General features: G+C 35.6%; 2 protein-coding genes across 11 annotated transcripts in view; both read right to left on the bottom strand.

Moving 5' to 3' along the window:
• The window catches only part of dtn (transmembrane protein 132C dtn), a 597,671-nt gene that overhangs the window by 175,074 nt on the left and 394,909 nt on the right, over positions 1–27,688 (bottom strand). For 6 of the 10 annotated variants that reach the window (XM_067782100.1, XM_067782098.1, XM_067782099.1 and 3 more), the window contains exon 13: positions 7,180–7,288. The exons of 1 other annotated variant lie outside the window; for it this stretch is intronic. In XM_067782100.1, coding sequence (XP_067638201.1) covers positions 7,180–7,288 — 109 coding nt within the window. Of the gene's footprint in view, positions 1–7,179; positions 7,289–12,478; positions 12,508–26,758; positions 26,788–26,818; positions 27,282–27,337; positions 27,429–27,688 lie in introns of those variants that run through there. 3 more of the 10 variants (XM_067782104.1, XM_067782103.1, XM_067782107.1) reach the window with 3 other exon arrangements.
• LOC137249981 (putative nuclease HARBI1) lies at positions 25,773–26,778 on the bottom strand. Its single transcript, XM_067782108.1, has 2 exons — positions 26,646–26,778; positions 25,773–26,494 (listed from the first exon to the last, which is right to left on the bottom strand). The coding sequence occupies exons 1-2, from the start codon at positions 26,770–26,772 to the stop codon at positions 26,118–26,120; spliced, it is 504 nt and encodes a 167-aa protein (XP_067638209.1). The 5' UTR covers positions 26,773–26,778; the 3' UTR covers positions 25,773–26,117.

The raw sequence follows: 27,688 nt of genomic DNA, 5'->3' as shown, positions 1-27,688 counted from the left end.
TTTGTAGTGGTTGACCTTTGACGAATGAAACCATGTTGGCATGGAGATAAAAGGGAAGAGCACTGACATTGAAATTGACTGGTAACAATCTGTGCAAAAACCCCTGTAGTTCTCAACTTTTGACCTACTACCTTTTTATGCAAGGGTATAATAAAACACTGTTTCCAAAGTGGCGGGAATGACGCATATCCCAGAGATTACCCAAATAATTATAAAATAGGCTCATATATGTTTTCAGCGCCGTACTTAAGCACAGAACTATATCCGGAGAAAAGTTGGGCTTCAAAAATTGAAGACTCTGAAGAACAATATTACTATCAACAGCAGGATGCATAATGGAATTCGAGCTATCTAAGCGATAGGGGTAAGAAAACTACTGGAGGAATAGGTGGACTTAAAGAACTCTGAAAATAGTTCTTCAACGTCGTCATCAGTACAAGCTTTTTTACATCCAAAGGTAAATGAGGAAGGATACCCAGAAGTTTCCGTTTTGAATTTACGACACTTTAAAACTTTTTTGGATTTTTAAAAAATTTAGCTTTACAACAATTTAAGTAATCTTTATAACAAAGCTGATTAAGACCGTGAAAGCTAGAACGAGCTATTAGATATTTAGAGAGGTCTGCAGATGTTCCAGATTTCTTGAATCTCTTATAAAGCCTAGATTTGATGTTATTAAGTCTGATAAGTTGCATTGAAAACCAAGGCGGCTTTTTCGAACACAGGGTAGGAGTAGGAATGCAGGTAGCGAGTAGGAATACAGGTATCAAAGAAGCCGTCAAGTGTACTGTAAAATATGGAGATTGCCGAATCAACATCAGTACAGGCATAGAGATCCGACCAATCATTGTGAGCCAACAGATCATTGAGCATAATGAAATTCGCTTTGTAGAAGCATCTAGAATGGGGTCGAGACTGTACTTGAATCCTGCGGGGTATATTGACATCAAGTCTACTGGAAGCGATAAAGGTGGAATTTAAGTAAGGGCAGTACCCACCGAGCCATCCACAAATACTAAACCCAGCATTTTATTTCTACTATTTGGAACATTGTTAATCTGAAGAAGAGATGAGTGTAACAGGCAATTGAGAAAATCGTGTTGAACAGTGGGAGTTAAAAAGTTAGAATCACTTATATTAACCCAACTAACTGTTGGCAAGTTAAAATCACCAACACCAACAAGTCGATCGTTATCACCTAACAGCGAATGCAAATCGCAGATGGCCGAGCTATGACTAACATAAACATCCATATCCGAACGAGGTGGTATGTACGAACAGCAAACAATTACGCTGTAGGTACCGAATGAAAGCATAACAGCTATGAATTCGATATGAGAGATATTGTCCAGCAAGATCAACTCAGATGAGAGGTTAGAATCAACAGCAATAAGGACACCTCCCGCTCTAGAGATGCGGTCACCCCGATGAACAGCATATTTATTTGAAAATACCTCAGAATTGTAATTATCAGGCTTTAACCAGGTCTCCGTACAAGCTACAACTTGTGCCGAAAAGTTGAAAGTATTAACGAAGAACGGAACAGGTTTTGATCGTAAACCACAAACATTTTGGTAATGAATTATAAGGCGAGACAAATCAGCAATTACTTTTGTGTTGTTATTACTGTGTTCGTCATAGCGTTTTTTGGATTTAATAAGACAGGTTCAGCCCTCGACTTTCTTGTGAACAAGTGAACCACAGTGTGCTCAGGCCAGAAAGAGGGATCAAATACCTTATCGATATATGCATCTGAAAGATTTAATTTAAATGAGACGTCTCTCTCATACTTAAAGTTAAATTTATACACATTGATGTTACTAGTGGGTGCAACACCAAGTTTAGAGCAAACATAATGAGCATTATCATTTTCTGTTAGCGAGGTGTGTAAACGGGACACAAATACGGCACTACGAGGTGGGACGGCGGTCACCTGCAAAGGAGCAGCAGATAGCGTACCAGAGAGCTGGGAAGGTGGGACCGTTGTAGAACAGTTGGCAGCAAACGCGTTGCGTAACCTAGCATTGGTTATCGAACCCATCAATGATGTATGATTGGTTGCAGATACACTTGTATCACTAGCAACAACCGCAGTATCGGTAACTGTTATTGTTGGTGCTACAGATACAGTTGGAGGTGTCGGAAGAATTGGGGAGGCCAGCGAAATCAACATTGGCGACGTAGAACACACAGCCGCAAAGGTACCACTATTAGTTGGTATATCATTAACTTTGCCAGAGATAGTCTCGCTAGAAGTCTCGACAGAGAGTTGTGGAGATTCCTGAGTTACATTTTTCGTTAACTCTTTGGCAGGCCTGTTCGTATCGGTCAACACGAGTGAAGGAACAGCCTTAGGAGGACAGCTTTGCCCCTGACTCGAAGCTAAGTTGAAATCGGTGTTAGGCATACATTTCTTTCGTTTTGGGGATTCAGATATCACGTTCAGTTTTTTTTTTAAGTGAGCTTCCATCATTTTGAATCTTTCGTTAAGATCACAAACACAATGAAAATGTTGTTGAACTCTCTCTGAGCTTGCCTCATAAAAGCACGTATGTCCTTTTCTACGGAGCAACAATCATGACATGTCCAATTCAGTCCAATTTCGCTGGATATTAGGTCAACAACCCGACCACCTATGTGAGAGAAACCGGCACAGATAACATGAGCCATATTATCACAGAGCTAACAACAAAAATAAGTCTCACCACAGGAAATCTTTTTTGATATTGTTTGTAAATATTTCCGCTCTCTGATTTGGGATTGAGTATATCTCTGGCCATTTGCTGGAATAATCCATAGCCAACAGTACGTATTTTTTCCACGGTTGCTAGTAGGAAATGGACCAGCGACATCCATGGCGACAACAGATATATCGGCGCTAGTATCTACTAAAAAGTAAATCCATTCAAATCATTCACTACATTTACTAATGGCTCTTCATTAACAGCCATAATGTTGTCCACTTTCGGCAAAACTATCTATAAATCTTCTGTAACCGTTTCTAAAATTTGCCACAGAGATTTCAGAGCTGTTTCGTCAAGATGTTCGTCTGCGGGATCGCGCAATTCTTGAAGAAAAGTTGTCGGGTTTTCCCCGTCTGTTATATTGATACCCATCACTCCCTTACGAGTGATTTTTCACTCACTGAACTCTTTGATTAACTGTTCTTTTAAGGCATCATACTTGTTGACAGCCGGAGACTTGTTTGATGCATGTTAAGCCCTGCATGCATGTTTAAGCCATTCGGAGACTTGTTCGACTGAAGAAATAACGAATCAAGAGCTACAGATACAAACATATAAACTTGTACGGCGCGATTCCCACAGCAGGCACACAGGCGGTGTGCTAATATATATACATGAAACAATTGAATACTCAATAAGTTACAACAGAACATTAAACAAGAACATCTGGTGTATTATACTAAAAGTTAAAAATATTTTCCCCCAATATCAAATAGCTCTGATATATCACTCACCGAGCTCGAGTGATGCAGAATTTATAACGTACTTATACGACATTTTAAATAATAACTGCGTAACACAGGATAATATTATCTTTGTGGGCGATTTCAATATAAACCTTTACAAGAGCACAACTTATAGTAAACAGTTAGTTGACTTATTTCGATCCTTTGCTATGGAGCAAAAAATAGATTTTTATACACGAAAGGGCGATAAGACAGATACATTTGTCGACTTGTTATTTACAGATAGTAGCTCTATATCATGTTTAAAATTAGAAGAGTTTCAGATTTCAGATCATGAAACGATTAAATTCAAATACAAATTACATAAACTATTTCAGATGAGAACGAAGCGAACAATAATTTCCTGGGAAAATTATACAAGCGACAGCCTTGTTAATGAATTACGACAGCTTAACTACACTGACTGCATCGAAAATAAGGCAACATTCCCATATAATACGCTATCAAGCGCAGTGACCACCCTGACATACTCTAAAGAAGTCAGTGTCAAACCTATGAACAAGTGGTATGATTTTGAGCTGGCTAACTTAAATAAACGTAAGCTAAATATTTACAAGATCAGCCTATCCACTGGAGAATGGAGTGAATATTATAGTGCGAAACGCCAATATAAACGGCTAATTAAGATAAAAAAAGCCAAGTACATGGAAAACAAAATCAACCAAAGTGCTGGTGATAGTAAGGTTATGTGGAAAAACTTGAAAAATTCCATAAGCATGGCTAAACGACCAACTCTACACAGAGGAAAAGGAAATAGCACAGTCTTTGAATAACTATTTCATTGATAGTATATTGGAGATTAGCATGAATATTCCTACTTCTTTTAGTAATGAAGGTACTATAGATGAGCAAAATGGCCCTAATGTTTTTAAGTTTCAGAAAGTATCCACTTCAGAAATAGTTGATATAGTAAGTAAGTTTAAAAATAAAATTGGAGGGAAGAAACTTGTGTCGGAAGGAGTCGTTAAAGACTCCATAACGTATACAGGTTTTTTCTATTCTCAACTTGTTAATGAGAGCTTAGATAAAGGTATCGTTCCAAGTTTATGGAAATCTTCTATAGTTGTGCCATTAGAAAAAGTTAAAAATACCATCAAAGCTGAGGTGATAAGACCTATAAACACGTTACAATGTGATGAAAAAATTTTGGAAACAGTGGTAAAAAATCAGCTGGTAAAATATTTAGAAGATAATGTAATTATTATACCTCGACAATCTGGTTTTCGAAAGAAACATTCCTGTGAAAGTGCTTTGAATTTGGTTGTAGCTAACTGACTTAAGCAGGAAAAAACACATACTAGCTGGGTTTGTTGGATTTAAAACGTGCATCCGAGACGATTGACCAAAACTTAATGCTGAAAAAGCTTTCTTACATTGGCGTTTCTGGTATAGAACTAAAATGGTTTCAAGACTTCCTAGTTAACAGATACCAAAGAACAGTGATTGGAACGTCCGGATAAAAGGGAGGTACCTGTTGGTCTACCGCAAGGCTCTGTGCTGTTCAATATATATATTAATGATATAACTAGCTCAATTAAGCACTGTGAAATAAAATTGTTTGCTGATGATAAGTGGGAACAATATTACTGAAATATATGCTAAGCTGCAAGAAGATCTTACCAGCGTATATGGTTGGCTATGCGTAAACAGACTAAAAGTGAATATCAATAAAACGAAATTTATGGTTATATCTAGACGCAATTTTCAAAACAGTGAGCTACAAAACTTAAATATAAATAACGAACTAATTGAAAAAGTCAGCACCATTAAATACTTGGGAATAAAAATAGATCATAAGCTGAATTTCAAAGAGCACGTGGATTATACGGTAGGAAAAATAGCGAAAAAGTTATATTTTACACAACGAACCTGCAATATTTAAATAGAAGGTATAAAATCATCGTCTACAGATCTATAATCGAATCTCATTTTATTTATTGCCCAACTATATTTTTCATCTTGCGAGATAGTCAGATATACAAGCTGCAAAAGCAACAGAACCGAGCTATGAGATTCATTCTCAAAAAACGGTATGACACCTATCAGAGACATGCTATGCTCTCTTAATTGGCTTAGCATTAGACAGCAACTTTTTTATTATACCATACAATTTATTAAAAACATAATAGAAGGAACTTTGCCAGCGTATTTGAGGACTAATATAAAATATGTAAAAGATATGCGCTCTGTAAATACTCGTAATAAAAATGATTTTAATCTGCCGGCTTATAAAACTGAAGCAGACAAATGTAATCTGTATTATAAAGGTCTTAAATCCTATAATGAACTACCGAATGATATTAAATCATGTCATTCCAATAAATTTAAACAAAAATTGTACAATTATTGCATAACACTACCAATTTAGTGCTGGACAGGCGGGCTTCCATAGCATCGATAGAAGTGCAGCGAAACTATACTGCTATGTAGCGCCAAGACTTCCAAGCTCTTGTACGCATACAAAAAAGTTGCCGAAGCACATACTGAAACGCATCACTCGATTAACTCAGTGCATCGCCGTGCAGATGTTGCCTTCGCGCTTTACTAACATGCGTAAAATGCCTACATACTACACAAGCACAACACTTTGTTCGCATGATCTGGAAGTCTCCCATCCATAGTACTCCAAGGTAGGACATAGATGTAACTATTCTAGATTGCATAGCCCAGAAGACAATTATAAACATGTAAAATAGATTTAAGTTAGGCTTAGGAAAGCCGTAATAAATAAATACATTATACATTATACATCAATCTCCTCCACCAGAGTATAAAACTTGGTCTCATCAGTCGTTATATTTGAGGGCATAAATTGCACTTCTACCTGTTGGAACCATAGCCGAACGCCAGCAATGTGCAAAGCATTTACTGCATCCTCAAAAACATCTCTCTCCCCTTTTGCACTCATTTTTTCTTTCACCGGGGTCGCCAATTTGAGGGCTTTTATCGTAGTGTATTTTATTTTACTGACAAAAGATAATACAAAAGTAAATTTAAATGAAATTGAATTTTACGAATGTCCTTTCTAGAAAGGAGAATGTCGAATGCCAAGTTTTTGCTAACTGCAACCTCTCTTATGGAAAAGAATAGAAGTGACAATTTATCAGTCCAACAAACAACCGTTTAGTAGCTACATGGATAACGCAGCGTGCCTTAAGCGTACTGATGATGAAGTCTTAGCAACCTTCGCTATAGATCTATCTGCGCAGCTATGGCAGGTGTCTGAATAATTTTCTATCTTCTAATTCAAAGTAATTTTTTAACTATAGAAAAAAAACTATAACTATCATAAAAATTGTTGATATAGGTCTTGAGCTCAAATTCGACAATTGTAGATAAACCAAAAGCACGTGGAAATATCAAAAAGTAATTGGCTGTAAACAAAAATCCAACATTATCAGTGATTTGCAACATATGACACAGAAGTGGCAATTTATCAGTAAAAAAAACCACCCCTGTGTAGCTAAATGGTTAGCACAGCGTGCCTGAAGCGTACTGTTGATGAAAGCTTAGTAACCTTCGAAATGGATCTATCTGCGCAGCTATGGCAGGTATCTGAAAAATTGTCTAGCCTCTATTCCAAATTAACGAGTAATTTTGAAATGTAGAAAAATTAGAAAAAAACCAATTATAAAAATTATTGTTATAGGCCTTGAGCTCGAATTAAATGCTATTTTAATAAAATTTACCTTGTGATTTCAATTTGCTGCTGGGTTGAGTTTTTTGAATGGCCATCAAAAGAGGTAACAGATCTGTTTACAAAGTTAATCGGATTATTTGTGATTTTTATAAGGGAATCTGAAAAAAATTCCAAACAATTATTTTGGTATATAAAGTAATTATCATTAATAGTCCTTTAATTTTTAATCACTATACATTTTACTGCAAGTTTTAAATTTTCCAGATGACATAGAACATCCTCAGAGCAAATATTAGGAACATCAGCTTATTTCACCGGCACCGAATCAGAGATATTTGAGTAATTAGATTTGAGAAAATTGGGAAACGGTTAAGCAGTATGAATGTTGGAGATTCGAGTTCAATACTCAGCTCCCGAGAAGCTATCTCATGAAGAAGTGAAATTCAGAAACATGTCCTAGTAACCATCGCCGTTTGTAAACTTTACAATTTTTATCTAATTAATTATTATATTAACTTGTTGCCTTCAAGACCAATTTTGTTATTTTTGTAAAATGTATATTTTAAAGGCTATATTATATTAAATTATTATAAATTTTTGTTGTTATATCGGCCTACTGATTTTAAGATCGCGGGTTCGAATCGAGCTCAAGGCCTAACAATAATTTTTTATCATTATTATTGTTATGATAAATTTTTTCTTAATTGAAAAAATTTTTAAATTAGACTAGAAGAAAGAAAAAATTTTAGACAACTGCCAAAGCTCGTTGTATAGATCCATTTCGGGAACTGCTAAATTCCTTCATCGGCAACGTTTAGGCGCCGCTGCTATAACCATTCAGCCACCACAGCGGTTTTTTGTTTGTCTTCAATTAAGAAAAAATGTATCATAACAATAATAATGATAAAAAATTATTGTTAGGCCTTGAGCTCGATTCGAACCCGCGATCTTAAAATCAGTAGGCCGATATAACAACAAAAATTGTTAATACATCCCAGAGCACGGGGAAAAACAAGTGTCAATAAAATATGACACTATGGCAGCATTGCCAACAAACAAGTCCAATTTTCACAGCTATTCTGCAACAGATGTCGCAGTGGTGTGAATATCAATTGGCACGAACCAGAATAGAAGTAGGATTAATGAAGACAAACAAAAAACCGCTGTGGTGGCTGAATGGTTATAGCAGCGGCGCCTAAACGTTGCCGATGAAGGAATTTAGCAGTTCCCGAAATGGATCTATACAACGAGCTTTGGCAGTTGTCTAAAATTTTTTCTTCCTTCTATTCTAATTTAAAAATTTTTTCAATTAAGAAAAAATTTATCATAACAATAATAATGATAAAAAATTATTGTTAGGCCTTGAGCTCGATTCGAACCCGCGATCTTAAAATCAGTAGGCCGATATAACAACAAAAATTGTTAATACATCCCAGAGCACGGGGAAAAACAAGTGTCAATAAAATATGACACTATGGCAGCATTGCCAACAAACAAGTCCAATTTTCACAGCTATTCTGCAACAGATGTCGCAGTGGTGTGAATATCAATTGGCACGAACCAGAATAGAAGTAGGATTAATGAAGACAAACAAAAAACCGCTGTGGTGGCTGAATGGTTATAGCAGCGGCGCCTAAACGTTGCCGATGAAGGAATTTAGCAGTTCCCGAAATGGATCTATACAACGAGCTTTGGCAGTTGTCTAAAAATTTTTCTTTCTTCTATTCTAATTTAAAAATTTTTTCAATTAAGAAAAAATTTATCATAACAATAATAATGATAAAAAATTATTGTTAGCCCTTGAGCTCGATTCGAACCCGCGATCTTAAATTATTATAGATAGAAATTGAGTAAATCAGAAAAAAAAACAATTATAATACTTTCAGTCTACGGAAAAAGCACCCTGGAATTCTAACAAAAGCAAGAGCTTAAAGAAAAACCATATGGGCTTCAACAAAAATCCTCGTCTAATGAGGTAATAGCACCTGATTGGTGCACTCAATTGACGGTGGTAAAGAATAAAAACAACAAACAGTAGAAAACGAGTTATAAATAGAAACTTGCAAATTGCATTGATGGCCTGATGCGCTAAACGCCAATCCTTAAATGTGTGGATCGCTGATGATAAACCGTTATTGGTTTAGAAATAGTCGGCTGTACGGTCTATGAACTTTGTTTTTGTTTTTCTGATTTACTCGTTTTCTATGTATAATAATTTAATATAATATAACTTGTGAAATATGCTTTATACAAAAATAACAAACTTGGTCTTGAAGAAAACAAATTAATATAATAATTAATTATTTAGACCAGTAAAACCAAACATAACATTTTCCTCTAATATCAATAATTGGGAAACGCGTCAGCAGATTAGAAATCATCGAAGAAATTTCGCCATTAAAGCAAATTATAAAAGGAAACCCTATAATCTTCCTTTTCGAATTAAAGAAACTGTTAAAGGTCTATGGGTTATGACAAAAATTTCTGTTCTTAATCCATTTAATACTCCTTATAACAATTTGTTTAACATGTTATACTTGTCACATAAAATAGAGTATGCAGCATAGACGGTCCATGTTCCAAATACTTTTCCATCCAGCATTTTTTTTACTTTGATCAAAAAATATTCAAATATCGTACCACAGATCATGACGCAAAATGGTAAAAATAACAGGAACCCTATTATGCGTAAACATTAGTTGAGTGCTTCCAACTCTCAAAGCTCTGATCCGGATCGTTCTAATCAGATTTGATCGTGATCCAGAGCTGGATGGCTCATTGCAGCGCCCTAAGTAAACACCATGATGAAATAAATATTCAGGTGTATTAGTCTGATAAGTTCGGCATGCATATTTTAGAGTATTGTCAATCATACGTAACTGCCTTTGAATCCTACTACGATCGGAGTAGATTTTACTAAACGTTTAGAAATATAATACACTATATGAGCCCTTTTGTTTTGAAAGGGGTATAAGTCATTTTAGTCTTAAATGCATTGTTATTTCTGAACGAACGCATATATAGATGGTTCTACAATTATGTATATACTGATAATAAGAATTGCATCTTTTGGTTATTGGACTCTAACAAACAGGAGGCGAGGAGAGAAACCAACAAATTACCCCTGAACTTAAACGACATGAAATGACTTATACCAGTTTCAAAATAAAGGGCTCATATTAGCCGCAACCATATTTTTTATATGAACTAAGCGGGATTGCCCTTGTAATGACACCCTAAGCTCAATCACTCTACATCAAACATACATCAGCTGTTCATGTTCTAATTGACCGAACACGCTCGCACGGGCGAATGCAACCCGGTGCGTGAGTGGCTCGGCCATTATCATAGTACAGGTTTACAAGTATGATATGTATGAGAAGGAAACAATTCCTTTCTCTTTCTAACACACTGTCGTTTGCCACTTCGGTCAGTGTCAAACTATTGTGGAACTCAGTGGAACCTGCGTGGAACATGCGTTTGACCCTGAACGAAATGTCAAAATTACCGGGGTTGCTGTCGTGGAAAGCGACGCAGGGAAACAAAAAAAGGAGCGGAATATCAGATATGGGTTGCAGTGATGGTAATTTTTTTTAACGAATTTAGTATGAAAATGTAAGGCACCTATATGGGTAATTCAGAAAATTATACAAAAGTCTTGAATTGGGGTATCTGAGGACGGGTAGTTATTCCAGTATTAAGAATACAAACACGGGTGCTAAGTTTTTCTATTCGTTCAAAAGTTCTCCGCGAAAAACAGTTTGAAACCGACAGTAGAAACCGACTGCAATAACCCGTCCAAAAATGTGGAAGGAGAAATGAAAAGACGCGTTTTGTCCTGTTATCAATAGTCCAAAGGCGAAAAAGTTTTTGAATTATTGGAAGCGGGGCAAAAACGCGTCTATTAATACCTCCCCCGACGGTTTTGTCGTGTTTTAGCAATCGTCCCCGGTAATAGAGTATCACAATTTGTTAATTAAAATTGTCCAAAACATACGGATTTTAAGGAGAGATGGAATTAAGTGCTCCTTTGAAAATAAATAAGGATATTTCTTTGTAAGTTTGCAGTTTTCGTTAGCAGCTACTACACTTTTCCTGGACCTAAGAAGTACAACAGTACCAAATAGCATCCGCAAAAAAAAACAAACAAGAACAAGCATTTTATCAGGTGAGCATGGCTGTGTATGTGTGTGCTGCTACATATCCTACTTGTAGGCCTTTACAATCGCCAATATCTTCTGGAGTAAAAATGAAATAGGTGGTTTGGTAAATCGACTTTGAAATTAATTATTTCGGTATATCACTTCAAGTAAAGATTCAAGTAATGTATTAAAATTGTTTTGCAAAATACCTCTTGCATAAGAGCAAGACGCCATCACCAACTTTCATTTATATTACGCTTTGTTCGTAATAATAAAAATATGACTCTGTGCAATAAAGTGGTTTCGAACTGTGCCGACTTTTAATTTGAGAATGGATTCTGCAAGCAGAGTGGCGCGGTGGGAAGATCGTTTAACATCAGGCGTCCATTGAGGCATTACACCCCTTAATACTTATGCGGAGAGCTTACATGGCGACCGTGACAGGACCACACCGCGTGGAGTACAAAATGGCGGATTTGCCAGTGTCGGCTTCAGATTGTTAATATGGCACAAATTATGAAAGGTAAACGAAATTCGATTGGTCTGGTGAAGAATAAACCAAATTTGCCAACAAGTTTAACCTCGTGGTTTCAGTAGCGCCTTTACATTTATACATTTGATCTCTATTTCTCCAACTTCATTCAATTGCAAACCATAGTGGCTACAATGCAACACAATTTTCAACAACATAATCGTGATCCATCCACCCAATCCTGGTCCAGCAACGTATGCGTATTTATATGTATTGTAACGAATTTACTGCAATCCCCCTTATTTGCAATTTTCTGCCAACGTTCGTATCGCTAAACTGTTGAATAAATTACTCCAATATTGAATAATGGAAAAATGGCCTTTATTAAAGTACTTCACAATAACACTTATACTTTGCAACGAATAGCTTGCTTAATAACCAAACTGATTGATAGCTCAAATGAAAACTGATATATTGCCCGACAGATAGCGTGCTTAACTGAAACTGCCCATAGCGCCTCTACCGCTGATGCTTTTATACTCTGTGATTTCCTCGTGGCATCTTCTAGGCGCTTCCAGAATTTTACTTAGTTAGTTATAAATTTCTCAGCTACAACTACGGATGTATAATTTTTATAGCTTCTCTCATACCCCATGCGCTTGTATGTGTGAGCGACACTTCCGCAATCACAATTGCATACCTTTAGGAGCATTTCAGATAAGATATATGCATATTCTTCTGCGTTGCTCTCAGCTGCGTGTACCTACATATGTGTAGACATAATGATTGATTCGTTTATGTAGATATAATGATTGATCTATGGATGTGCATGCAAGGCGCTGCTTAGCATCGGCTTAGAGATGGCTGCACCCCTTAGTTTTGCTAATATTCGTAACAGTATTTTTATGTATATAAAAAATTATTATCTTCATACGTACATTTCTAAATTTCAATATTTGCATAAATTTTTATAAAACGGTATATACGGCAAATTAATCATACATATAAGACACATTTCAAAGCATTCATTGTGTTTTAAATTGCATGTGAACAGCCTCTTGCATGCTACCCTCTTTTGCTTGAAACATCCATACATTTTTTTACAGGTGATTTTGCAAACGGTACTTTGCGGAATTTCGCAATTAAAATATATATAAAATATTTTAAATATTATTTCGGTTTTTGCATATAATTATAATTGCCATAGTATAGTGTTTCAACTTATATTATATAATTCTCATTCCAATTTTCTTCTCCCTTTGAGATTTTTCTTTTCGAACACAAGTTCCTTACAAATTCCTTATTAAGTACTTGCAAATTCCAAAGTTTCTAAGTTTTGCATTTGGTATCCGTCCTGGAATTCATTAGTCCATAAATTAATAAAATTTTAAAATTTCGACTTCATATTTTCTCTGTAATTAATAAATTTCATTTTTCCAGATTAGTATCCGCTGCGAAACTCCATATAAATTCCTTATTAATTCCCTACTAATAAGGCGTATAACCAGCCTTATGAAACCCTTATTAAACCATACTTAATAAATCAATACAATGCGAGATTTTTTTTGATATAAAACGGTGGTTCAATTGAGAATAAAGCGGTGCGTCCGTGAATATATATGAATTTTTTTTTAATAAAGCGGTGCGTCCGTTAATATATATGGATTTTTTTTTGAACAGTTTACAACAATCTTGAGATTTTTACCAATTCATACTTCTGAGCCATTTGAAATTCAATTACTTCTTAGAGATTTTTCATACAATTATATTTCAGTTGCAATTAATTCTGCCAATAAATTTTTAAACATTTCGCTAGCGACAATTCACTGTAAAGCAGTTCCCTTTTGCCAACATTTTTTCTCTTTTTCAAATAAGTTGGCGGCCACCGTGGTGTGATGGTAGCGTGCTCCGCCTATCACACCGTATGCCCTGGGTTCAACTCCCGGGCAAAGCAACATCAAAATTTTAGAAATAAGATTTTTCAATTAGAAGAAAATTTTTCTAAGCGGGGTCGCCCCTCGGCAGTGTCTGGCAAGCGCTCCGATTGTATTTCTGCCATGAAAAGCTCTCAGTGAAAACTCATCTGCCTTGCAGATGCCGTTCGGAGTCGGCATAAAACATGTAGGTCCCGTCCGGCCAATTTGTAGGGAAAAATCAAGAGGAGCACGACGCAAATTGGAAGAGAAGCTCGGCCTTAGATCTCTTCGGAGGTTATCGCGCCTTACATTTATTTATTTATTTAAATAAGTGCTTCATTAATTTCACAGTAGTTTAAACTAAATTCTTTTGCTCTTCTTATAACTACATATGTACAATTTGAGAGATAGGAAGCGAGTTCACAAAACTTCAGATTCAGAACCAGATTCCGATAAATTAGCTTCAAGCTCCGAAAGTTTAACTTCATCTTCGACCGAAAAAGTCACAAAACAGGAAAATAAATTATCTTTGTTAGCAGATTTCCCAGGCTTCGGAGATTCTTCCAACAAAAAATCAAATAGCCCAATAGTCAAATATTCCAAATTTAGTTTCCCCTTCTTCTAACTTAAATCCAGATCCTAACGATCCAATTAGTACAAACGTTGCCTCATCTTCTTCTAATTCAGCTTCCGATCTTAACGATCAAATCATGGCAACACTTGAGGAAAAGAAATCTTTCATTAAGATGTGTGCTAATTCTATTAGAGAAAACTACAGCGGTGATCCTCTAGCACTTGAGACCTTTATAGACAAAATTGAATTACTTGAAGAGTTTGCTAGTGCAAATTTAACTAATACTTTTATAGCATTTTTAAAATCAAAACTTGAGGGTAAAGCCCGTGAAGCAACACCAACGCAAGTAACTTCAGTTAATGAAATTAAAGTAGCTCTACGTAGTAGGATCAAATGAGTCAACTCGAAAGTTGTAGCAGGGAAAATTGCAGCGTTGCACGTTAGCAATAACAATTACACAGATTTTGCCTAAAAAGTTGAAGATTTAGCTGACTCACTTGAACGGTCTCTTATTATTGAAGGGATCACTCAAGCGAAAGCTTATGAATTGGTAGTCGAGCAAACGGTTAACGTGTGTCGTTTAAACGCAAAATCCAACTTAGTTAAAACTATTTTAGCCTCAACGGCATTTACTGTTCCAAAGACGTAGTAGCAAAACTAATTGTAGAACAAAACAACGAAGTAACAGAACGTCAGGTTTTAGCTTTTCGATCGCGTGGTAACAATACATTCAGAACTTCACGTGGTAGTTATCGTGGTTTTACCCAATTCACAGCTACACTGGTTATAGAAATAATTGTTAATTTTCATACAATAGCAACCGTAACGGTAACAATAGTCAGCGATATCGATATGATAATAGAAATAGATACCAAAATAGTAACAATAGCAATACACGTTCAAACTCAAATTCAAATTCAAATCAAAATAATAGTAACAATAGAAGCAGCAATTCAAGTTCGTCAAACGGTAGGACGAACTAAGCGAGTAAGCGAATTTCCTTCACCAGTAGGCATCTACTGTTTAAATTTAAATTATTCAGATTTCACAAAAATTTTGTTCTTTCTTAGTAGACACTCAAGCAGACATTTCTTTAATAAAAATATCATGTCTAGACAGTAATATTTCATTAAATACAAACGACATTATTAACATTACCGGTGTCACTTCCAACTCGACTTTAGGTAAAATTACCGTAAATTTAAATTTTTCAAACTTTTCTCTCAAACATACTTTACATGTAGTAAATGAAGACTTTAATATTCCATCCGATGGCATATTGGGTAAAGATTTTCTGAAAATTAACAAATGCATTATTAATTATGAAAGAAACAGAATTTCCTTTTGGGTATGTAATGAAAAAGTCGCGATACCATTCCTGCACGGAACAGAAAGCGACAGTTGTATCATTCCTCCTAGATGTGAACTTTTCAGACTTTTCGATTTAGGAGACTCACCCGAGCCACTTTTCGTGGACTCGCAGGAAATTGAAAAGGGTATTTTCACAGCTAGGTGCATTTTTAATTCCGGTAACCCAATAATTAAAGTCATAAACACCACGGATGATCTCAAGCATGGTATAAATATTACAAGGTAAAACCGGTGAGAGCCGAAATGACGTTTAAAAAAATTTTAAAATTCTCACTGCTCTCACATTTTTATTTTTTTATTTTGGTTTTGATTTCCTAACAGAAATATAACAAACTGTAATATATTTCGTAATTCTATACGACAGCATGACACTCCTGATACACGTCCAAAAATATCAAGAGGGGTATCAAAAGACGCGTTTCGGATCCAGGATCGCGAATACAAAAGCGGAGATAAACAATTTTGGGTCTGTCAAGAGATATTTGCAAAAGAAGTTTCGAAAATGATCATGTAGTTGTTGTAATTTTGATCATTTTGTGGTACCCACAAACAAATTGTGAACATTAGTGTTTTGCGCGGATTTAGTTTTGGTCTCCAAACCGGTGTTGGACCCACCCAAGGTAATGCAGAAAGGTGTTCTGCGCAAAAATACTATAGATCCCACCCTCGATTTCGGAACACTCCGGGGTCATTTTTCGGGTTTTCGTTAATATCTTTTGAACGATCTAAAATTTTTATTTTCCGCCTTCGGATTATTGTTGTCGAGGTCAATACGAGTCTTTTGACACCTCTCTCGGTATTTTTGGAGGCGTATTACCAGTGTCATGATGTCGTATAGAATTACCAAAAATGTTTGAGTTCCAACATTAATATTATGATATTTTGTCCAAAACCGAATTTTTTTTTGGTGGAAATTACTTTTTTTTGGTGGGAAAGCAATCTCAACGGTCAACCGCATTCCAGATTTTTCAATTCAAGAATTGTATTGTGGTTTCCCACAAAAAGAAGCATCAGGCCACGATCCTCTTCTGAGTAATTTTCTCGAACAAATTGCTTAGAAATTTATCTGCGTCTGCGCGACGAGAAGAAAAACCCGACTTACCGACAAGGTATACGGAAGAGATACATATCTACTAATAATAACAATTTGGTGTGATATATATCTGAGGAGATTAAGGCCTAGCTTTCCATCCAATTCGAAGGCTATCGTGTATTCGTTTTTCTACGAACTGGCTAACCTAAATACATGTTTTGTGCCGACCCAAAAATGTATCTGCAAAGGCGGACGAACTTTTGGTGCCAAGGTAATGCCGAGGGACAATCAATACCATTTATATAAAATTTTCTTAAATATTTTTGGTTTTTGATAGGCCAACACACTAACTCTACACCACGGCGGCAGACTTTGACCGTTCAGAAGGTAAATTCAGCCTCCTCGAACTATCATACTCCAACTGGGCAAGTTATGGGAAGATCTCCACTGGGTTCGGAGAAGCAGGTGGGGGAAGACTTTGATCTCTCTTGGTGCCCCCTGTTGGGTTAGCTGGAGTGACTTGTTACGCAACGACCAGCATCTCCTAAACGGTTAAGCGCCAATTAAAAAATGTATCTTCCAACCGCGAGGAAAAGGGCAAAAACAAACAAAACAAACAAACCAAAGAATACCTCCAAAATCATTTTTTTCCGCAGTAGCGAAGACACTTGAGACTACTGATCTATATTATAAAGTGAAGTTTCAGCATATTTAAGGGTTAAAGACGTATCAACCAAGTGAAGAAGGATGAATGAAAAATCAATAGGGGTGGACTCCAACATTCGCTTCTTAATTAGAAGAGGTTAAGAAGTAAGGTCTTTTCTTTTGTCCCTTTGCAAAAATGGGACGTGTTGAGGTATCCACTATATTGGTAACTCATTTTTTGCCATATAAATAAAAACCGATTTCAAAACTTTTTGAAATATTTTTTCACTTATATTATTAAATTTTTCGAGCTCAAGGCCACGCATAAATAAAAACCAAATATTTTATATCTTTCAATAAATATACTTGTTTAATGTTAATCGATATTTCGACCTCAATCTGAGATCATCCTCAGGACTGAAAAGATTACAAACAATAAAAACATCAAAAAGTGCATTTTACGTACATCCTTATAACACAACTTACACTCTTGGCTGTGCCTGATCGACTAATTTTAAAAGATTACATATTAAACGAATATAAACAATATAATGTAAACAAATAAATACCGTAAATATAAACAAATTTTGACAAAAACAACCATGTACAAATTTCTCCAACTGTACGTGGCGCTCAGCATACATATATATGTACATATATCAGCTACAGGTAAACTGTTGTTGTCTAACATTATAATACGAATATTGGTGGGACATTAAACTAACAAATTACTCTCAAAGCGCTTTTTTGTTTCTGCTTATTAGCTGCCTATAGGCCGAAGCACAATTTTCCGTGTCTGTTTTAAAATTTATCCGTTTTTCGCTCTCTATATTGATAATATGAAGCATTTCAAGTATGTATCTCTTGTTATATTGCTTCTCTTGTTGCAAAATTCTCACATTGTCTAAATCTGGACAATGTCCCGTAGCGCTACAATGATGTGTTAAGGCTGTTTTGTTATCGTTCAAATTATTTCTGTTTTTTATATTCGACTTGTGTCCGGAAATCCTTGTCTTAAGCTTAGATTTAGTTGTCCCCACATATACTTTATTGCATAAGTGGGACCCGTCACCATTGCAATTAATTTGGTATATTACGTTGGATTTCTCGTATTTTTCAATCCTGCTTTTCATGTTGCTGTATATTTGTCGTAGAGTGTTGTCGTACGTGAAAGCTATTTGGAACTTGTCCCGGTCATATATATTTGAGTTCTTCAGTCTGTTGGACAAGCCTGGAATGTATGTGGCTGTCTTGAATATTTTCTTGGCATCCTGTCTGATCTCAGTAGTATTCTGTCTAGCGTAAAAAGCTCGTATGTAGCTATTGATTAAAGATAGAGGAAAATCGTTGTCTGTTAATATTTCCTTGATCAGGGCAACATTTTCTTCATGGTAACATGCGTCGCTAATAGATAGAACTTTTCTGACAAAGTTCTTTGCCGTGTTTACTATGATTCTTCTTTCATGCTTGGAATAAAAGTTTATTAATCTCCCAGACGCAGTGGGTTTTTTGTACCATTTGAATGTAAGTTTATTGTTATGTCTTATTACCATCGTATCTAAGAATGGTAATTTTCCGTCAACTTCTATCTCTGACGTGAAATTTATAGACTTCATGTAGCTGTTTAGAGTGGCCACCGTTTCTTGGACTTTATCTGTTTTGACGATAGCAAATATATCATCCACATATTTTGTTAGCAAACGTGGTTTATGTGTGTTGTTATTTCATAAGCGTTTTATTTTTTTTTGGTTTTTAAAAAAAGTGAAAGATGTCAAACCAACAATTTTTCTTTGTGTTTAGTTTGGTTTGGCATTTCCACAAATTTTTTTAAAAATCAAAAAACCATTATGGCCGCCAAGGGTTACTCTAATTACAACAGTCCTTTGATTGTAGTCCCAAAGAAAGATACTAAGGGCCAAAAGGTTATCGTATATGCGTAGATTTTCGCGCAGTAAACAAGAAACTCTTTGCTGATAAATTTCCACTAGCTAGAGTTGACGATATTTTAGATAATCTTGGTAGAGCCAAATACTTTTCGACATTAAGTAGATCTTTTTTCGGAATTTCATCAAATCCGCTTGCATCCTGACTCACGTGACATTATTTCTTTCAGCACTGACCGAGGTGCATTTAGATGGAAAGTTCTTCCATTCGGCTTAAATATAGCACCAAGTTCATTCCCACGAATGATGACAATAGCTTTTTCGGGTATACCACCCAATGTCGCATTTTTGTACGCCGACGATATTATCGTCATCGGTTGTAGTGAAGCACACCATATTAAACATCTTTCAAAAGTTTTCAATACTTGTAGGTCTTTCAATCTCAAACTTAACCCAAATAAATGCAACTTTTTACGACCGGAAGTTACATTTTTAGATCACAAATGTTCAGCCAAAGGTTTGTTGTCAGACGACTCCAAAATAAACGCAATTAAAAAGTATACAAAACCGACTGATAAAGACGCGGTACGACGATTAGTCGCGTTTGCAAACTATTACAGAAGGTTTATACCAAATTTTGCATCTATGGCAGCGCCTCTAAATCGATTAAGTAGAAAAAGAGTTGAATTCGTTTGGGATGTTGAGTGCGAAAGGGCATTTTTATCTTTGAAAGCAGCATTACTTTCACCAAATTTACTTCAATACCCAGATTTCACAAAACAGTTCATTATTACCGTTGATGCTTCAACAACTGGATGTGACACTATTTTGAGTCAACAACAGAAAGGCAGTGATTTACCAATTTTTTTCGCTTCTATAGCATTTAATAAAGCCGAACAGAAAAAACCCATTATAGAATTAGAACTTTTAGCTATTTACTTTGCAATCAAGCAATTTCGACCATACGTTTATGGCACACATTTTATTGTAAAGTCAGATCATAAACCTCTAGTATACCTATTCAACATGAAATACCCATCTTCAAAACTTTCAAGAATTAGGCTAGAATTAGCAGAATATAACTTTACTATAGTTTATATAAAGGGTAAATCAAACGTTGGCGCTGATGCACTATCGCGCATTACAATCGATGAGATTTTAAGGAATCGAACAAACAAATTTTAGCAGTACAGACAAGACAAAAACAGACAAAAACGACGAAAAACAACTTACTTACACGTTTATGACAAATTTTCGTTTAATTATTCGAAAAAAGTTTCGCGTATAAGAACCACAACTTTTTATGATGATAAAAGTCAAATTTCTAAAATACATATGTATAAGCGCACATATGCGACGTAAAAAGATCGAACTACTTAATATAGAGATTGGTAACGAAATAACAAACTTAGGAGAGTTACTTTCGAAGTTACAAGCAGTAGCTAACAATCACCATATTAACAAAGTTGAATGGCCAAAAGGTGACCTATCTTTCAAATATTGTACAATTTTAAATTTAAAACAATGCGGAAATAAAATTTTAAAAATGTTAGAAATACTACTTTCAGATCCATTCGAAACTATAACAGACGACAATACAAAAATCAAAATCATGACAATTTATCATGTGCCACTTATAGAAATATACGTCCTTCAGACATTGCATTAAACGATACGGTCCTAGTAGAAAAGAACCGCGCGATAAACACGCAAGCATTTACGAGGGTCCATATGTAGTTAAGCAAATGGATGGCGTAAATGTAACAATTTATGTCAAAAAAACAAAAAAATCAAAAACTGTTCAAAAAATTGCGTACAAAAGGCACAATAAATAACTTTAGGCAACACACGCTTTATTTACAAATACAAAATCTAGAATTGTAATACCTGAATAAAACTAGGTTGCTAGTATGAAACGTATTTCTATGCCAAAACAAACAAAAAAAAAAAAACCGAACACTTGAAATGTATCAAATTTATAAATAAATATAAGATGTAAACATACGACTCAGTAGCTAAAAGCTAAACCATAAACACATGTGATTCAATGATGAATTATATATTATAATTATATATGGCGGCCAACGTGGTGTGATGGTAGCGTGCTCCGCCTACCACACCGTATGCCCCGGGTGCGCACCCCGGGCAAAGCAACATCAAAATTTTAGAAATAAGGTTTTTCAATTAGAAGAAAAGTTTTCTAAGCGGGGTCGCCCCTCGGCAGTGTTTGGCAAGCGCTCCGAGTGTATTTCTGCCATGCAGTCGGCATAAAACATGTAGGTCCCGTCCGGCCAATTTGTAGGGAAAATCAAGAGGAGCACGACGCAAATTGGAAGAGAAGCTCGGCCTTAGATCTCTTCGGAGGTTATCGCGCCTTACATTTATTTTTTTTTTAATTATATACTTATTTTCAAATATGCCTATTAGCATAACAAAAACTCCCTAGTTTCAAAAATATAAGACAAAAATATGTTAAACTATACACTTAAGATAAATGAAATTGTAACCCAACGAAAAAAAAAACAAAAAAAAAGCCTATATTATAGTTTATAATACTTAAAACTTTACAAAAAATACCTTGACTAATAGTTTTGGTTAAACAAAATTCATTAAAAACTGAATTCTTGTATCAACATTTTATACATATATCATGCAACTACTATTAGCATATTGCAATGCAAAAAAAAACAAAAAAAAATGTTCAATAACATTGTACAAATAAATTTAATTATCATTCATTAAAACTTTAAATAACTTCAATAACATGTATAAATACATTTCATTATCAGCAGAATTGATCACTGCCGACTTCTTCTTCCGAAAGGAGGGTGATGTAATGACACCCTAAGCTCAATCACACCACATCAAACATACATCAGCTGTTCATGTTCTAATTGACCGAACACGCTCGCACGGGCGAATGCAACCCGGTGCGTGAGTGGCTCCGCCATTATCTTCTGGTGTAAAAAGAAACAGGTGGTTTGGTAAATCGACTTTGAAATTAATAATTTCGGTATATCACTTCAAGTAAAGATTCAAGTATTGTACTAAAATTGTTTTGAAAAATACCTCTTTCATTTGTATTACGCTTTGTTCGAAATAATAAAAATAACGACTGTGTAATAAAGTGGTTTTGAACTGTGCCGACTTTGAATTTGAGAATGGATTCTGCAAGCACAGTGGCGCCGTGGGAAGATCGTTTAACATCAGGCGTCCATTGAGACATTACACCCCTTAATACTGTGACGAATATTAGCAACACTAAGGGATACTATTTTTTTTTTTTTTTTAAGGGATACTATCACCTCTAAGCCAATACTAAGCACTGACTTGTATGCACATCAACAAATCAATCAATATGTCTATACATATGTCCATACAGGCAGCGGAGAGAGACGCACAAGCACATGCATATATCTGAGATACTCCCAAAAGTAGGCAATCATCTGTGGAAGTGTCACTCACGTGAACACGCGCATATGGCTATGCGAGAAGCTATAATAATCGTGCACCTGTAGTTATAGCTGAGAAATTTATAGCTGGTAAACGAGATATCACAGAGTATAAAAGGAGTTAAAGCTGAGTAAGCAGTAATCAGTTTGATTTAAGCACGCAATCTGTTGAGAAATAGAAGTGGTATTGTCTAATAAAGACCATTTTGCATTATTGAATATTGGAGTTATTTATTCAACAGTTTAGTGATTCGAACGTTAGCAGAAGGTTGCAAATAAGAGGAATTGCACAAGTTCGTTACAATTGGTGTCAGAACAGGAATTGTTGAATAAATTCCGAAGATTTTGGGCACAACAAGGACATGGCAAAGTGGAGTGAATTGAAGATCCAGCAACTGAAGGAGTTGGAGAGCCGTGGATTGAATACAACCGGCAATAAACTCGAACTTCAGGCACAACTACGAGAGGCAATGGAATCAGAAGGATTTAACGTGGAAGAGTATGTCTTTCATCTTGATGGCGATGAAACAACAAAAATTTAAGAGAAAAACGAAACATCGCAGGGAGTCACCAGCACAGACTTGAACATGTACGCATATTGTCACTTGCGAAGCGAATGAAAATTTTGTCGAATTTCACGGTCTCGAATTGCGAGATGCGAATCGCTAGCGAATTCGCCAAAAAAAGTCGAGTGAGTGACGAAGATGAATTTGTCGAATTGCCACAAGTGAAAAAACTATATTCGCTTCGCCAAATCTGTCAAAATTTGTCGAATGCTTATTTTGTTCGCGCTTGAAAATAGAAAAGGACGCATTGGCATTTATTTGAATGTTTTCAATTGAAAAAAGTAAATAAATTGAATAAATAAATAAAAGTGAGTAATTCATTTAATTAAATTGAGTTATTGGTTTGAATAAATGAAGTTTTCAGAATGAGAAGAACAACGCCGCAGCAATTCCAAAAGCTGGTCGAGCTGATGGAAAATAATCCAGACGTCGCCTGAGGCATGGGGAATTTTGGAGAGACCAGGAGGAGCAGGGCAGAATTGTGGGATCATTTCGTCACGGATCTTAACTCCATAGGTCCTCCAATCCGTAACGGGCGCGAGTGGACAAGGTAAGAAGAATAGACTTGCACGAATAATACAAAAGTATACATCGCAGAATCGTGGCATCGTAGCATCGTACGGTTACTGACTGGAGTTACCTTTGATACTTAAGGCTGTTTTACACGAGTCGAATTACTGATGGTTTTTTTGACTCCTAACTCAATTCATCCATCATATACAAGTAGGCACTTTGTTTGAGAAAATTTACCAGGAAATCGACTCGAGTAAAGCAGCTTTACCTGCTAACGTATCTACTCGGGTATGTTACTGGCATTATGAAGGGTGCAGAGATGGGCCCTAGGTTTGGTTAGATCCTAGCTCCGAGCCACCGCCTACTATTTTTCTGATAATACCCGATAAGATACTTAACCAGTTAGTTTCAAAAGTAACCGTACGATGTCACGATGCAAGTTTCCAAAGTAACTGACAACCTGATAATCGTCAGAAGCGTTACTTAGTTATATACCCGAACCATCGCATCCGTGCAGGCCTCTAGTAGTAACTGAATTGTATTCTGGGTGTCAGTTCATACTTACCAATATATTTGTCCTAGGTTTGGTTAGATTATAAGTTGAAGCTTAAAAAAAAGATTTCTACAAACCGCAGCGAGAGCGTAGCCACTGGTAGAGGACCGTACGCCCAGCGAAGTTTATCTGCGCTAGAGAGATCCGTGGATGAGCTACTGAACCTCCAAGAAGCCACCAACCCGACAGGACAGTCCTTTGGAACCAATAATCCGGGTGATAACGGGCGTGGATCCAATAATCCGGGTAATAACGGGGGTGAGAGTGACAACACGAGTGAAACCGAGGGTGAAGAAGATCCTCGAGACTTAAATATCACTCCAAGTTCATCGACTCCCCGTCCGAGGATGACACTGGAGGATCGCGAAAATATGCGCTTGAAGGCACTTGAAAAGCAGGGAGAAATGCAAAAGACCCTTTGCGAGGGAATTACAAAAGTGACGGAAAAATTAGACGAAATGGCAAGATATGCTAGAAAAACGTACGAACTCAAAAAGACCAAATAAAACTATTGAAAAAGAAAGAAGAGAGAAAAAAGGAAGAAAGTGTTGAAAGAAAAAGACAACACAAGGAAAAAATGGAGATGAAAATGAAGGAGTTCGAACTGAAAACCTTGAAATATAATCTAAGGAAATAATCAAATCGTCCAACTACTTTCAGTTTCATTTCTATTTTTTTTTTACGTGACTGAATTTGTGTTTATATTTATATATTTTATTTTCTAATGAAGTACTGAATTAATATGTGATTTATTTTAAACTAGTTTTTAAGTGTAATATACCCCAGTTCATAATTATAAGACCACCCATATTGACATGTTCTAATTTTTTTTAACATTTCGTATTATTTTTTATTTTTTGCTAATGGGATTCCAAATTAAGACCCTTTAAATCGGCACTCCAAACTTTGTGAACATTTTGTAAAAGTTAAAAAAGGTTTTGAAATATCTTGAAAATTTTTTCAAATATTTCAAACATCTGAACCGAAGTTATATTTCTGTATCCCATTAAATTGTAACTCTTAAGACCGACTCGCCGAACGGGTCAGATCTTTGTTAGTTTTTAAAATTATTTACTGGAGGCATCATATACTTTCATATGAAGGAAAGTTTAATGGGCTACAAAAAGATATTTTCAGTTCTGAGGTTTGAATTATTAAAAAGAAATTTCAACATTTCTAAAAACGTCTTTTAGCCTTTAAAAACATCCACAAAGTTTAGAGCGTATATTTGTACACGACTCCTATTTTGGTATTCTATTAGCAAAAAATATTAACTAAACGAAATAATACAAAAAAATAGAACATGTTAATATGAGTGGCCTTATACTTATGAAATAAGCAGCAATAACCTAATACGCATATCGTCAACTAAAAAGTCTGAAATAAATATTTGATTTTTATTTATTTCCTTGTAGTAATAATATATATGTACCTTTACCATTTTATAAGTCTGAATTGAATTGTTGATTTTTATTAAATAAATGAAATAAAAATTAAGCAAATGTCCATTTTATGATTTCAATTTAATCTTATTTCAATTTAATTCATAGGAATTTCAATAAAATCTTCATATTTTAAAATTTGTATTTTTTTGCTTTTAGCTGGGAATAAAATACAGCTAATAAAACTTAAAGTTCATTACAGACAACAAAAGTAATTTCAGTACGTTCCTTAGCTCACTAGCATTACTGTATTCAAATACAAAATATAGGTAAAAATTAATACTGTTGTCCATTTCCCCTAGTGGGGCATTGGCCTCGATAACTCTTCTAAACCTAACTAATTCCTAACCAACCTAGGTCAAGAGTTCAATAGGTGACACGAGAGTAAACTTTTTTGTACAAAAGAAAACGCCATTAAAACGGCCCTACTCGTTGTACAGTAAAGCATCAGCTATTTGTATTCTGCGGCGCTCTCCTGGTGTATCGTTGCCATCTTCATTACTTGGCTCCGACGATACAATGGCGTCAGTAAAAATTTCTGCTTCGTCTGGATCACTGATTCGAAATTTCTTGCAAATATTGTGCAAAGCGCAACATATGTTTATAATCGATTTAACTTTGTCAGGATTGTAGTGCATTTTTCCGAGGAGGCATCTGAAACGGCATTTCCGAACTCCGATCGTACGTTCTATGGTGTTTCTACCTTTTACGTGCTTCTTATTAAAAATTGATTCCCTAGTTCCGGACTCTGCAAGACGGAAGGGTGTTAGTAAGTAGGAACTCAGCGGGTACCCGGAATCACCTACAAATAAGTATATTTTTTTTTAATATTACGTCATAAAAAGTAAGGGTATTCGGACTTGATTCGTTACTCCGTTAGTCGATAGTTTTGAGTAACGAGCTAAGTCTTAATACCCCGATTATATTTGTGTTGATGTAACTAGCAAAATTACCTAAATAAATAGGGTTATCGCCGCTAAGATGCATATTTTCCAAATGACTTTTTAATGAACTATTATTCCACACAAACGAATCATGTGTTGAACCAGCATATCTAGCATCCACAAACCGGATATTCATGTCATGATCGCAAGCCTGAAATATACAATTTACTAACAACAATATTTTATGTATCCATGTCTTAAAAACTTGCAATCATCGCATTTATGCTAAAAAACCCTTTTCTATTCAGATAGAGGTGTCTATTTGCGCTGGGAGCATAAATCGCAATATGCGTACCATCAACACAGCCAATCACGTTGGGTATTTCTGACCTGATGAAAAATTTGCTCTTTGCCTGTTGCTTTTCCTCTTCTGTCATTTCGGTTTTTATCGCCGCCCTGCAAATTTCTCTCTGCAAAATTGGTAGTATCTCCTTTAAAATGAGGGAAACTGTGGGTTGCGCAAGTCCCAAATGAAACTCATTCCCTACAGCTTGCAGATAACTGCCATGGGCAAAAAAACGGAGTGCGCAACACAACTTTAGCATTGGCGTTACAGATGATGACAAGCGGCAGTGAAAACTGTTCTTGATTTTGTCCAGCACATACATAAATGCATCTTTGCTTAGCCGGAAATTTGCTATGAATCTAAAAGCACAAAAAATTTTTACATCTTTTGAATAACCAATATGCACTGCACTTACCCTGTGGACGGAAGCTCCATGGGATTGGAGTAATCTCTTATAAAACGCCGCTGACGAAGAAGATCAACTCGCGGCTCAACATTGTAATTGTCTTCAAAAAGATCAACGTTATAAAACATTTTTAACTTTATTTATTACTATTTAATAAACTTGTTTTTTACATTTCTGTTTGTGCATAAATAAATAATAAAAACAGATGACAGAAACGTCAAATTCGGATGAACTAATTAAATTTGTTTGAATGGCAATGACACATGGCAGTCGAATAAGTTCATTCGCCACTCATAATGCAAATTTGATGTGAATTCGCCAATCTGTTCGACTCGCCAAATATATTCGCTTCGCAAGTGA

This window comes from Eurosta solidaginis, chromosome 4, assembly GCF_040869045.1.
Source record: "Eurosta solidaginis isolate ZX-2024a chromosome 4, ASM4086904v1, whole genome shotgun sequence".
In the NCBI taxonomy this organism is placed as follows: Eukaryota; Metazoa; Arthropoda; class Insecta; order Diptera; family Tephritidae; genus Eurosta; species Eurosta solidaginis.
This window is presented reverse-complemented; position numbering and strand designations above follow the sequence as displayed.